Source organism: Lactuca serriola, chromosome 5 (genome assembly GCF_051521515.1).
Source record: "Lactuca serriola cultivar US96UC23 chromosome 5, Lser_US96UC23_V15, whole genome shotgun sequence".
NCBI classification, from domain to species: domain Eukaryota; kingdom Viridiplantae; phylum Streptophyta; class Magnoliopsida; order Asterales; family Asteraceae; genus Lactuca; species Lactuca serriola.
The window spans coordinates 153,042,461-153,057,498 of NC_136412.1; the positions used below are offsets into that span (position 1 = coordinate 153,042,461).

General features: G+C 32.6%; 1 protein-coding gene and 1 long non-coding RNA gene across 17 annotated transcripts; one reads left to right on the forward strand and one right to left on the reverse strand.

The window, feature by feature from the left end:
- Window positions 1-4,039: 4,039 nt before the first annotated feature.
- On the reverse strand, window positions 4,040-8,808 carry LOC145053126 (outer envelope protein 80, chloroplastic-like). 15 transcript variants are annotated; one of them, XM_079001133.1, is made up of 13 exons: window positions 8,312-8,808; window positions 7,947-8,130; window positions 7,776-7,873; window positions 7,552-7,664; window positions 7,404-7,444; window positions 7,299-7,338; window positions 6,523-6,617; window positions 6,361-6,430; window positions 6,148-6,241; window positions 5,976-6,053; window positions 5,827-5,862; window positions 4,441-5,441; window positions 4,040-4,313 (listed from the first exon to the last, which is right to left on the reverse strand). In XM_079001133.1, the coding sequence occupies exons 5-11, from the start codon at window positions 7,421-7,423 to the stop codon at window positions 5,843-5,845; spliced, it is 417 nt and encodes a 138-aa protein (XP_078857259.1). In that variant the 5' UTR covers window positions 7,424-7,444; window positions 7,552-7,664; window positions 7,776-7,873; window positions 7,947-8,130; window positions 8,312-8,808; the 3' UTR covers window positions 4,040-4,313; window positions 4,441-5,441; window positions 5,827-5,842. The 15 variants fall into 15 exon arrangements, with proteins under 15 accessions (XP_078857259.1, XP_078857251.1, XP_078857258.1 ...); XM_079001125.1 differs by adding an exon at window positions 7,004-7,147 and having other exon boundaries at window positions 7,299-7,444; XM_079001132.1 differs by having other exon boundaries at window positions 7,404-7,458.
- Window positions 8,809-9,270: 462 nt separating this feature from the next.
- On the forward strand, window positions 9,271-11,152 carry LOC145053128 (uncharacterized). Of its 2 annotated transcripts, none has more exons than XR_013684355.1 (2): window positions 9,271-10,355; window positions 10,879-11,152. It is a non-coding gene; the product is annotated as an uncharacterized LOC145053128 (long non-coding RNA). The 2 variants fall into 2 exon arrangements; XR_013684356.1 differs by having other exon boundaries at window positions 9,271-10,334.
- Window positions 11,153-15,038: the final 3,886 nt, after the last annotated feature.

A 15,038-nucleotide genomic window follows, 5' to 3' on the forward strand; every position in this document is an offset into this window, starting at 1 on the left:
AATACACACCCAATTTATCCTTTTTAGCATAATCATATTTTATGTATGTTGGATTAGTGTCTAAGTCCATAACTATAATTGGTATGTACTTGACCAGATTTAGCATGGTCCATTTGGGTTGCACTTCACCGAAACAATTTATATGGAGAGTCTTTTGAGAATAGTATGTTTGTGATTTATATTAATATATTATAAGTTCTAATATATTAATATGGAATCATATTATTTAATTAGTATTGATCAAGGATTAATTTAGAATTAATTTAGTGATCAAAATGAACTAATTAAATATGGATTCTTATATATAGTATGGGCCAAGTCCATTTAGGTTGGGCTAAGCTTGCATGGATAGTCCATGGAGTTTTTAACCCATGGATCCTATTGAAATGAAAGGTCATTGGTATTAGGGTTTACATGGATGAAACCCTAATCCTCCAAACTATATAAAGAGGTCTTTGGCACATGAAATGGAACTAGTGTGTGAGCAAACAAGAGTGGGCCAATTTCTAGTGTGCTTACTATTCTCTCAAGTTTTCCAAGGAGTTTCTGGTGATTTGTGATTCCACTTGAGGCTTCCACACTATTAGGGTTAAGCTCTTAAAGTTCAAGACATCAAACCACATCAAAATGTATGTCTTCTAACTAGACTTTTGTAGTATTGTTGCTTCATAATATGTTAGTTAGGATAAAACCTTGGAATATTGAATATTTGCATGTATAATAGATAAAACATATATCCAAGGTTTATAGGGTTGCATGTACACCATATGAGTGTTAGAATGCTCAAAATCCATCAATGTATTCATATAGCTATAAGATACAAGGCTTCAGTAGGATCTTTTATATCAAGGTGACATTATAGTAATTATTTTGATTCATTCAACATATAAATGTCATTACACGCTAATAGATAGTCATCTATATATAAAACGAGCATGATAAAATTTCCTCCCATGGATTTTGAGGTATATAAATCGATCTAATTGGTTCTTAATCAAGTTGTTAATGTTCCATTGAATGTTAAATACCATTGACAGGAAGCCTGATTTGGCCTATATAATTTATTCCTTGAGTTTGGATGAGAACATTTCTTAGTAATAAATACCCAATTTTGTGAATACCCTTTAGCGATCAAACAAGCTTTATATCGTCAATGTTAATCGTTTGGGATTTAGTTTATTCTTAATGATCTACTTGCATCATGTGGGTGTGAAACCCTTTGGTAATTGAGCAACTTCTCGAAAATCATGCCTTTACATTGAATTAAGCTCATCATTCATAGCTTCATTCCACTTGATCACAAGTTATGGTATCATTATCCATGTTAGAATCGACCTCATGTAATCGTCATAATTTATGGGCCACCCATGTCATAGACAATGTCTTGTAGGCTATCGAGTTTCTTGAGTTTCAATGTCAATCTATTAAGGGGGTTCATTTTGTGGTATTTCAATTTCCCTTTCATTTGAGGAGTCTTGTTCATAAGGAAAACTTGAATATCCTAGTGGTTATCATAATTGGCACTTGAATTATAGTTGAAGATTCTTGGAGGTCAAAGATCCCTCAATGAAACACTCCCACTGATTTTGACATTCTCAAGAAATCTGACATGCTTCATATCTAGAATCAAGGTAATATGTGATCTAACATAAAATTGGAAAATTTTAAAGCTTTCAGGATACGTGATAAAGAAACAAGTTACATTTTTCACGTTGAGTTTCCACGACCGAGGATTCTAGAGTTTTGTCCAGGCCTTAGGCTTGATTTCCTTTTTGTCCACAAAAGGAGTTTTAGGAACATACTTTGAAGGAACTATATGCAAGATGTAGACCGTTACTTTTAATGCCTTGGTCCATAAAAGTTTGGGAAAATTAGTGTTTGCGAGCATACTTTATACCATGTGCATTAAGGTTTTATTTCTCCCTCAGATAGACCATTTATTGAGGAGTACCCATTATGGCGTATTGGTTAACTATCCTATGATCTTTACAAAATTAAAAGAAATATCGAGGTGCTTAACCAACATCTGTATGTTGACCATAATACACAAAACTCATATCTAATCTCATTACTTTTATTTTCGGGTCAAGATAAATTTCAACTATTTCCCGAAAGGTTTTAAGCATTTTAGGAGATTCAGAATTTCCATTCAACAAGTATGAATACATGTAACAAGAATAATCATCAATAAAAGAAAATTTAAATGATTTATGATGACATACATCTACTGGGAAAGTCCAAAAATGGTGGTATAGATCATTTTTTAGTAATCTTGGACTTCTTGTGGATCTTTCCTTATTCCCCTTTACATACTTAACTCATTTATTGAATCTTGAGTAGCTAAGTTATAGTGGAACTTCATATTTTATGAGATGTATCATCTTACTATGTCATGTATGGCCTAAGCTTCAGTACCACAAGATAAATGAACTCTCCACTTCTCAGTTATGTTCGTTCAAATTATCATTACATGATAGTAAAAGATTCCAAAAGTGACTGCTATATGCAACATATGGGAATTGAAACAATAGTTACATCATTGTATCATAACATAAAAGTATAGCCAACATTCGCTAACTTATATACAAATAATAAGTTTCAAGTTATACTTTATACATAAAGAGTATTACTAAGACTTAAACAATAACCACTGTCTATAATATATATATATATATATATATATATATATATATAATGAAGGTAGGTCACCGCTTCTATGTTTAAGTCATCATCACTCCCTACTTGATTGGTCTTTGATTCCTATCCAAATTTTGGATAGTATGGAATCCTGTAATGAAATGCATACATATACCAATGAATTGAAGACAATCTACCATGTATTTATAGGGACACCAAGATTAAGGGACTCATGAATCATAAAGCATACGAGTTACATTTCTTCATAAGCCACTTTAATAATGTAAACTATGTTGTTTCTTATGAATAACTTGTGATGGTTTATTATCGGGCTTACTTGTACTTCACTTGAACTTTGACCTTACTAAAATTCGTTTATCATCTTATCATTATGCTTTAATTAAATGTTTTTAAGGAAATAACTAATATGATTTAACATGATAATGAAATAAACATATCAATGTGCCTATCACTAACACCAAAATGATAGATTTTATAAATACCTTATTCAATTATCGGTTTCGCTTTGGCTAGACCAACAATTGAATATTATGGCATCCTAAAAGTTATACTACGCTATACAAACATTGCAATCACCTTTGGGAAAAAATACAATATTTATGCAATTTATGATTAAAATTCATTGCACGAGTCATTATTCAATTAGTCTTTGGGTTCCTTAAATAATAAATCAAACAATTGCTTAATGTGGTGTTTAATCAACTCCAATGTCAAACCAAACAACATTTCTTTGGTCCAATCACTTAAGTCTAACATCGTAGTTACCACTCATCACTTCGAATTATCAAATTTCAAATTTATCAAATTATAAATATTTAGGTGATTTTATAAACAATGTATTGAACACTCGGTAAATTTTGATAATCACTTCATGAAAACGAATGAATAAATAAAGGCCAACTACAAGATTAAATTTCTTACGGTGGGAAATTTGATATACATAAATATGATGCAAATATGATGCAAGTCTCATAAATTAATGACAAACTAGAAAGGTTACCCCGCTACGCGGGGCCAGAAGCTTTCAATGTTGTTTCCGAATCGATAAATATGACAAACGTAGAATGTGCAAGGATGAAAAGCCCGGGCTTTTGCCCCAGACCGTTTTTTTTCATGTTTTTATGAAAAATGTAAAAGTTATGACTGCAAGGACCAGAAGTGTCAAAATGGCTAAAAAATTAAAGGGGTAAGAATTAGCAACTGTTTACAAAAGGGATCGAAGTTGTCAAACCGTTAAAGTTTTGTGGCCAAACTTTAAATATTAAAAGGTTTCTAAAAAGTGTAAAAATATTGATTGCAAGGACCAAAAGCGAAAAATGTAAAAGTTTTGACTGCAAGGACCAGAAGTGTCAAAATGGCTAAAGAATTGAAGGGGTAGGAATTAGCAAATTTCCGTTAAAAGTTCTTCCTTGATGTTTACATTGATCCAAAAAAAACCTTTAGCCTAAGTGGGAAAAAAATGTGTTAATAGAATAAATAGCAACATGCTTTCATTTCTTCCTATTGCATCATTGTACTTTGGAAAATTTATTCAATTATAGCAAGTCAAAGTCTAGCTACACAATATATGTTTGCTTTAACAAAAAAAAAAGGTTATTAAAACCCAAAAATTTATTCAATTATAGCAAGTGAAAGTCCATTCCTTTAGCAAATACCTGCAGAAAGAAAAGAAGATAAACACAAAAATTTAACCTAAAAATACTTTAAAACCCATTGAATGTTCATAGGAATAGTAAATCTTTTTTTTACAAAGAAGAAAACAAAGGTAAGCAAGTAGCTTACCTCTATCAATTTGCGAAAGGATGTCAAAGGGAAAAAATAACCGACAACTGTGATTATTCCAAAGAACAAACCAACTGTAAATAATACAAACATTTTACAAACAACCGGACTAAAAAAAGGAATAGAAGTTTACCATCAACTTTTCGATTATGCCCCTGCCCCTAAATCTAATTATTCGAACATACAGGGGTATTTTGGTCCACAGCTGTTAAAATCAATTTTTTTAAGTATAAAAAATAGTATGCAGGGGCAGTTTTGGTACAAAAGTGTTAAAATCAGTTTTTTTAAGTTGAAAAACAGTATGCAATGGCAGTTTGGTCCAAAAATCTTAAAATCAAAATTTTTAACTATAGAAAGAGTATGCATTAGCAATTTGGTGCAAAAATGTTAGAATGCAAATTTTTTTAACTATAAAAACAGTAACAGCTTTGTTGCTTGCTGCTGTCTTGGTTATCAACTATCAAAATGTGGTAAACTAATCCGATAACATGATTACACTGGATATGGTAGGCATTTATATTTATATCGAGTGAAGTGTGTTAGGGAAGCTGAAGTAAAAGATATTTATATTTAAAAAAATTGTTTTACCTGGGAAGTTGTATGTATGAGGTTTGTATTCATCTAGAATTGTTGGAAGGGTGCGTATGAGTGAAGCCGTAATAGTTGATCAGTGAATCACATAGAATCTGTTTATCTTGTGAACTGTGTTATCAGATAACATGATGGATACTTCAGTTAAATACGGATAAACTGCAACAGAGGCATATTAAAAGTATGAAAAAAATAATGAAATAAAGTAACTAAAAGCTAAGAATAATAATTGTAGCTTCGAAGGGTTCCATCGCAGGTGTCGTGGTCTTCTTCACCGATGATAGAGATAAAAGGAATAAGAAGGTGAGAAATAGAAGAGGTGAGCAAAGGCGAAACACCATCACGACTCCAACCCACTACCCCCATCGTCAGCAGTAGCAGTGACGCCGACGCTGCAAGCGGGTGTCCCACTACAAAAAAAAAAAAAAAAAAAAAAAAAAAAAGGCAGAATGAAACTTTTGACATCAACCTGGTCACACAAGAAGAAAACCGCCAATCAATAAGCTACACTTTATTTTGTTAAGGAAATGAGACTGATTATTTATAAAGAGGAAATAACATTAAAAATCAATAAAAGTAGTGACCACACCGACACTTCAAATTAGGATGTCGTAAATATCTCCCTAATAAATTTTGTGGATATACCATGTCATTATATTTCCTCCCAAATAGATTTCGATGATAAAGTGTACAACTTTAATCAAAAAAAAAATTATACAAACAAAAGTCAAAACCATGTAAAAAACAATTAACAGTATAATCTTTCACATTATATTATTAGTTATTACTTATTACCTTCCAATAGATCCTGCTAAAGGGCCACTTGTGATTCTGCATATGAAAGAACTCATAAGTAAAACAACTATAAATCAACAACTATACATCGAATTATCGAAATGATGAAATCCTTTTTTTATAAAATAATAATAATAATAATAACATACCCACTATTCCACCTCCAGCTGTGATACCTCCACTTACACATTCAACTGCATTAATAGTGAGGTCCACCTTCCCTGAATCTGTAAAATTGCAGCATCTTTGATTTATAAAGAAGACTTCATTCTATTTTCTGAATCTTGATTATATAAATTGGAGTGCCATTAGTTATGTTACCTCCAGCAGGCTGTGGAACAATACTAACGTCTTCCATAATTCCCATAGCTAACAATGTGTCTACATCTGTTTTTGCTTGAAGCATACTATATACCTGATAATAGCATTTCAACTTTCATATTTGATATTTGATATTGCATCTTCAGTTTTAGCAAATTTTAATAAAAGAAAAAAGGTAATTGCTGATTGATTGCTACATGTTGTTTAAAATACCTGCCCCTTTTTGGCATTAAGTTGCCTAAGAATTGTCTCAGGCCCTGTCTTTCCTGTAGTTGGCTCACCACTAAATTTTAAAACCAAAAAACAGATGTTAGTGTCAAAAAATATCTTCAAATTAAAGGACTATATAATTAGAAAAAATAAAGATCTTCTTACGTTCTATGGAGAAAACGTACGGATATATTGTTGACCTCTGCTTCTGACACTTGTAACCTAGTAATTCCTCCAGAGAGAATCTCAATTCCTGAAACCTGATGATTACAATTTCATCATGATAAACACTGTAAAATGGAAATATAATTACCTGTTTCTACCAACTACCAACACCATTTCCTGCCAAAAAAAAATCTTGAATCCTCGAGGGATAAATTAGTAAATATGTAAGTTATTTTTAATAATAGATAAAATGGTCATTCTAAAAATATTAACAGATAAGTACTTAGATTTAATAATAGAAAAAATAAGATATCCCAATACCAAATCTGTAATTTAATCTAGTAAATAACATATATTAATAAATAATAAAAAATATTGGTGTTTTTGGAATAAAAAAGTTGAGAAATGTGATAATTTGTTACCATAAAATAAACATTAACCATATATAATTTATAGTGCTATGAATTTTTTGAACACTTACTATGTCCACAATTAAGAACCACAGGTCGATAGAGAAGTTCTTTACATATTCCAAAAAGTAAATCATTAACAGCTACATTTTTTGACATTTCAATACTTGAAGTTGTAGGACTCCCTTTTGTACATTTACCTTGTTGGACATAAGCTGGAGTATATACAAAAAATATGAGAATGCGTTGCCAATGTTGTGGCATGTAAACTAATAAAAAAACAAATATTGCCACTGAAATTAATAAAAGTAAGAATATAATTTTCTTTATTTGATTAATAAGTGAGTTGCAAAAAGATTGTTATACCTCTTGTTTACAGGGGGTATCAGCTTCTTGAATCATGAACCTGTTAATTATTGGTTACTCTTGGGATACATCACTTCAGCTTCGATTTTAAATGATTTTACGTACCCATAATTGCTAGTCTCCATGCCAACCTCAATCAAATACAACTAACAAATTATATCTGAGTTTACAAATCAGAAATATTAAAATAATAAAATAATGTTTATAAGCAAAAAAAATAAAATTAAAATATATATAATGCATCAGAAAATACCTAATTAAGCATCCTTTGTACTTCACTCATTGTGGTTGTTTATATATATTTCTTTCTTCCCCTGCTATTGACATTCCCAAACACCCACCTGCTGGTTCGATTTTATTCTTCACCTAAACAAAAATGCCTAATCAATGCAAGACTCGACATAAGATGCATTTAAGATTAATAAAAAAACAAACAATGAATAAAATGGAATAAAAATTCAATCTTTAAAAACTCACTCCATGATAGTCGTCTCTAGTATAACTGTAGACATCTCGGATGCAACTGTATTGGGTATCACCGAAGGTGTCGACGTAGCGGAAGGAGCCATAAAGCCCTAATAAAAAACCAAGAAGAAATTAAAATCCTTAATATGGGAAACGCAGGGGAATTTGTGTCTGCCACCGAACCTTACTGGAACCGCCGTCGCTCAGCGTCCCACCGGTCGCACCCTCCCATCTCCATCTTCGGCCTTACCAACTCGGAGGCACTCCGTTCCCTTCGCGAGATGACGACCATGATCTGGCCTCGAAGCCGCTTGACGCTCCTTCTCGCTGTCTGATTTCATTGCTCCCGTATCCCTTTTCTTTCAAGCTGATCGATAAAGAAATGATGGGGCAAAAACCGAAAAAAAAAAAAAACAGATGGTGAACCGGGTGATTGACCCAGCTAGGGCTTTTTCTCACAAAACCCAAATAGCCTAAAAAGTAGAATAGAATCTGTTTTTACATGATGGAATGGGAAAACGGAGAGGGAGGGGAATTAATTTTCTAACCTGAAACTCAAATAAAGGCTCCAGATGTTCTCCAATTGAATATGGAAGCTTCAATCCATGGACAAAGGGAGAAGGTTTGCCGTCGGTGTCACCAAAATCGATGGTGGACGGTGGTGCACCGACTTCTTCGGACGCAGGAGGCGACGACCTATGTGTACCGGTTCCGGGTTTTATGAGATTGAATCAGAAGAGCCGACCAACAACGGTGATATGTGATAGAGACGATGGGTTTTACTTTTCGTTGAGTATCGCATCACTTTAGTTGCAAGATATAGTGTCGATTTTTCCTCCATCTTCAACAGTGTCGATTTTTTCTCCGTCTTCAATTTGAGGGTTCTTGTTTGTCATCCTCATGGTTATCTTCGGTGTTATTGGAAGTGCGGTGGGTTTTTAGAGAGAAGCAGCGAAGGATATGGTGAGGTTGAACACCTGTGGGGGGGAAGAGACGGTGGAGAGGTTGAAGAGTGAACAATAGCAGTGGAGTGAGTACGTGGACACCTTTGAGGCGGTGCAGTGCGATTTAACTAATCCAGGTAAAGTAGGTAACCCAAGGAACAGTATCTGTGGTCAATACTGTAGCTAAGGACATATAATTTTAATATATTATAGTATAATATAATTATATTTAAATAGATAATGGACACATTGACTGACATCATATTGACGTCATATATAGTTGCAAAGTTGCAAATGAATGGCCAGTTAAAATATATAAAAACTTATGTATCACCTATAGTGATTTATACATGAAATAAACATATTGTTTGACAATCCATAATTGGTCTTACAACATGAATAAAAAATACATCACCAAATAAGACATTTAAATTTATCTTTCGCCAACATATAATATATTTATTTTGTAGTGAGCCAATAAATTTGTTAATTTATAAGACACATATAATATACAAGTTGTTAGTCCATCTCATATCATAAGTACGTGTCATTCAACGTAAATGCTTACAAATAAGTATTCGTAATAGTTTAATTTGAGTTTAAACAAATCAACTGATAAGCATACATCCCATTTATATTTATATACATATTAAAAACGGACCTCAGTAAGGAATAGTAAACACCTATGTCTTTGGTTATGGGTGGGATTGCAAATCTGTGTCTTTTTTTATGGGTCGTGTCTTCATATTTTGTATATTCTTAGTGGGTGTGTGTTCTTCTGTGATTGGTTGGATTTTTTTTCTTGCGTGTTATCCGTGTGTGGATTAGTGTCTTGGATACGTGTTGCATTGTTGTGTCACCGCAACCTCAACCAATCGTTTTCCTCCGAATTCAACAACTTTTTTTTTCTGGATCCATCCACCGCCTACACCTCCCACCTATGTTTCACCTTCGTCTGTAACATCACCAACGAACCTGGCCGCCATCTTTCTTCTTTCTCCTTCCACCGTTCCTCCTTCTATCGTCTCTTCTTTTTTCTTAGCTCATCCACCGGTGTTACTTTAATCTACTACTTCACCTACTTAAAACTCGATGACTTAATCCTTCCACCGCCTAGTGCTTCTTATCGATTTATCCCATTTCTTCCTTATCGGTCTCACTATATGAAGTTGGTTGATTTATGTGAAATCAGGTATTCCATGTAAGTTTAGAAAACCCTAATTTCAGAAAGAGGAAAAGTCGACCAGCTCTGCAATCCGATTTTGACTAATGCAAAAATCCAATTTTGATCTATGGGAAGTCGAAGCCGACGGTTGATGTTGCAATTTTGATCTATGGGAAGTCGAAGCCGACGGTTGATGTTGGTGAAACGCAGGAGGTTTCTAACTAGAGGTGAGTTGGTGGGTGTGAGCGGAAGATACCGGTCCGCAACGGAGGTTGCGGTGGTGGTCGTCTATCGTTTCCAGAGACGATTCGGATATGAGCGGCCTTCACAAAACCCTAGATGAATGTAATCACTAGACACCACCATCAACAAACGCCTATTTCCCCCCATTTATCAAAGTCAACGCCTTTAAAGTCATTCTCTCTTTACTTACTGCACACTTCTGAAGATTTTCGATATAAGGTGGATAGGTTGCCTCTGGAGGTCCAAATTTCATCATATATTTGTATATTCATTTTTTTTTATTTTAATTTTTTCATGTTTACATCAATTAATGTTGAAATGATTATGATTTGGGTGATATTTCCATTCATATATAATTTTCTGTTGGTTTTCAAACTTGTTTCTCAAGATCCTATTTTAAGGTATGTTTTCACTTATTAACAATATTTTCTTCATAAAAAATGGATGATCTGAGGATTATTCTTTTAATTTGGAACTGGAGATAGGTAAATTCAATATATCAAGAAATGTTGATGGAGGTTTACCTACTAATCATAATCTGTAATTCAAAAGCTGCAATAGAGCATCTATATTATTACTGCATCTATATTATTATTTTAGGAATATATGATGTGATACAAGTTGCATTTTATGTTCTTGGTTCAATTTTATGCTGCTAAAGTTGGCATCTATGTGATTTATGTCTTTATTTTATTTATCTTTTTGTAATATTTCATATGAGCTAAAGTTAATCTCAAATATCTCGATTTTATTGCTGCTTTAGGAAGATGACGAGTGTACCCTTGAGGAAGATGAAGCTCTTATAACAGAAGATGAAAGATGAGAGGAATTAACAACATTGGAAAGTGAAAAGGATTTACCTGCTCATTGGATGTCGTAGTTTTAACTTTTATTCTTTTATATTTGATATAAAAATATATTCAGAAAATACTTTAGGAAATACTACTGATGGTGTACGTGGTAGAACTAATCCTATGTACCAGAGGACAAGTTATTGTGTAAGGAATGTTGTTTAAATTTAATGTTTTAATTATTAATAGCATGTTCATATAATTATATTCTATAACTGATTTTTTTATGGGTCATGATTATGGTTACTAACCTAAAATCTAAAGTACTTCACTATTGAGCATCATTATTTTCTTTCTCTTATTGCAGGTCAAAAGTAATGATTGATCATCAGTTTTGCTCATTTAGATTTTGGCCACAATTGTTTGTGGTATTGTTATTATAAAATTTTTAAAAGTTGAGGTTGCAAAAGGATAGTGAAATTCGAGTAGAGGAGTTGATTGCAAGGTATAGACAAATTTCAATGGGACCCACATGTAAGGTGAATGTGGATGACCATATGTAAAGTCACATTTTTTATATTTTATCATTCAAAAAACTTTTCACAACAATAAATAAATCTGGTAGATTAGTTGTTAACCTTCAAATACAATTATATCTATTTATAGTTTTTTTGGAAAATGAAAAATAATTTCATTGAAATTTAAAGATTTTATAGAAACATAGTTACACTATTTGTGTCACGAGGGTTATTAAAGGATTGGGTGGTTCGTTTATCCAATTGGTAATCATCTTGCATTCTCTTTTTATTGTTTTTTGTTGTCGGTCGATTGAATACAATGTTTGGTGTGATGGAATTGGTGAGTGAATGGAACGTGTGGAAATTTTGATTTATTCTATTTCTTTCTGGTTATGCTCCATCTTTATGTAGCTGCCATCTTACAAATCTATGTGAAATAAGTTACGACAGTCTATGTAACCAAAAAAGAAACCATTCATTGACTTGTACAATCTATCCAATTATGGCAGTATCTACAAGATATCGTATGGACATGAGACATGGATTATAATCATTCTCTTTGTCCAAGGTTTGTTTCCCAATTTCCGATTAATGATGAAGGGCTTAGACTACAATTGAACACATCAACTTAGTCCAGGCATGACCAAGTGCTTAAGGTGTGATCACTAAATCATCGAGTACCTACAGATATCGCTTTTATCCCATTTAGAGTAAAAGGAACGGATAAACTTCGACTCATATGCTTGTACTATTTATTCATCAAATCACACACAACAATACGTTTTATAACATCAAGTTACTAATGTGTTTATGTATTATCAATGCACAACCGACTTGTAAACAACAACTATATGTCTCTGTTTCAAGAATATAAGATATTATCGTCTCACAATCGCCTGTGATAAAATCCATGAAGTGATTCGAATGAGTGTGGTTTTAATCTAATACTCAAATTCTTATTTCAGGAGTACTCACGAACACTGCAGCAAAACATTTGCTATGTCTAAGCTCTTGGACAATCTACAGTCGGATTCATGAAAATCTTAATTCACTACTTACTTCCAAAAGTATGATCGACTGTGGATGCTTGAATAATCTTATTATCCAGGAAGTAAAACATGAGAAGTGAAACACAAGAATAACCTAATCCAATATGGTCTCAAAACTTTTGAATATAAATAAAACACTCATTATTTAATCACCATATTGATTAGACCTTATTCATTGTTTACTGTTACAACTAATCAACTCAATATTTGAATTAAAACAATAGTCATCCCATGATCCAATCATACACACTATGTTTACCTATGGTCCTTCCTTTGTGAAATAGACCAATTGAACACATTTCCAATGATGCTCATTTCACAATTTCCTAATCCTCATAAGTGTAAGAATACAAAATTCTTTCCACTAATAGAATGTGTTAAAGTCTAACCTTTCATGCAACGATCCTTTTGTAATGTCAAGGCTCCAAAGTCACAGAGATTTGGCCAATGATATTACAAAGCATTCCATTTGAGATTGTTACAAGACAATTCCACAATTATGAAGTCTCGCATTCAAGGTACACTCCTTGAACATCCTTCTTGCATAAAAGTTTCTAACATACACATAGATTCTTAATATCCATCTCCCATTATGGAAACATTTCCATAATTTCCATATGACAATCCATTCTTCATAGAATCCTATCTATTCAGAATTATATCAATATGGTCCATCCATTACTATACTTACAACTGTCCACAAGCAACCAATCTTCGGTAAACATTAGATTGTCCTTGACAGTTGTTTAACAACTTTAATCATATTTGGTTCTAATCCTTTTTCCCTTTTAATGCACTAGGCATTTGGAAAAAACAGAATAGGTGAATATTATAGCATATGTAATAGATCCTATACCCGAAGCATATGGGATACGATTCATAATGTCTTACATAAAGACATGATATTTTACCAGTCTCTTGCTAAAATATTCCCATATATAGAATTTCCTATGTTGAATCATTTCAACATAATATTCATATATGACCATGACTAAGTTTGATTAAAATTTCAATCTAAGCGTTTAGATTTGAAATGAAGTATAAATGCTCTCTCCCTTAAGCCTTACTATAGAGAAACAATTTCCAAATTCTACAACTTTGCAAATTTAGAATTTTGTTTCCTATAAATAGCATTGCTAACTTGCAACACCTAACATAATAATTACGCTCCCACTAGCATAACAATTATGTTCTTATTAGTATAACAATTATGCTCTCACTAGCTTTGACATATATCCAGAAATCAACTGGACTTCCAAAAATCAATACCTATTGACTTTCTTACCAAGGTTCATATTTTTGATACGTGGTGCTTCGATAAGTCTCTATCTAGACTTCTCAATCTCATACACCTTTCATTAGACAGCTTATGTGTGTGTCTAATCCTTTTCGGAATTATAGCAATAAGTCCCGAATGTTCAAACTAATTGTCATTTCTCACAATTTGAACTATGAAGAGGTATGTTGTAATCATATTCGAATTTGAGAACGCAATTATCACAACTACTAACTTTAATCCTTTAAAATCTACCAGTGAAAGCGTTTCCTCACAATCATTTTTCATGAAGTAGAGAAACCTCTTGCCACTTAGATTTTATAGTGTATGCGTTCCTATCCATGTTAAATTTTCATTTCCAACCACTATCATAAGACAAGGTTTATGACAAATTCTAACTCATATGGACTGAACTTGCTTAATCTTAATTTCTTGCCATCCGGTAGCACAATGGCCTACCAGTGCTTCCAAGTTATTGAGCATCTCATCCAAATTGATCAATGTACTTTCATTGATCAAGGTGTTTTGCCTTATGCAATCAAATGAGAACTAATAGAACTCACATGCATAGTCAATTTAACTAGAATAGACACAGAAATAAGAATATGTCAACACGATAGATTATTAATCCTGAAGTTGTGTGCTAGTGATAACTAGAAATTTTATTCTTGATTAGTTCTTGAAATTATTCAAGACCATTAAGACTCCCACTGACCTCTTGACATATAAGATTCTCTGTCCAGAAACATTCCTTGAAAAACAAATATTCAAGAGTTAGTGCATGTTCTTATCAAGAAAACACTTCATAAAATTGGTCTTAGTTGGCCTTTGTTTTAGCTAGAACATCACAACTACCAATTCCAAATGTGCAAGAGTAAGGAAAACATTTCTACTCTACATTTCATGAGGTGTTGTAAACCTATTTAGAACATATTACTCAAGGTACAATCTTTGAGTAATTAGAGTATAACTCCAAAACTTGATATCGAAACGAAGTACGACTCATCCTTTTGATTTAACCATTTCAACAATTCCTGATTCCTACTTTTAGTCATATAAATGCACTAAGGTGACCTTAGAGGATCAATTGTGACATGGTCCCCAAATCATTAAGATGATCCTAAAACATCATACTAAAGTACTCTCATTTCCTTTCAGATTTCAGAAACTTTTATCTTTCTGTCCAATTTGATTCTTCTTGTTCGTTCTGCTATATATTGAAACTTTTCAATGTATCATAATTATACTTAAACTTGTAAGCATAACCATATTTACTGAACTATTAGTAA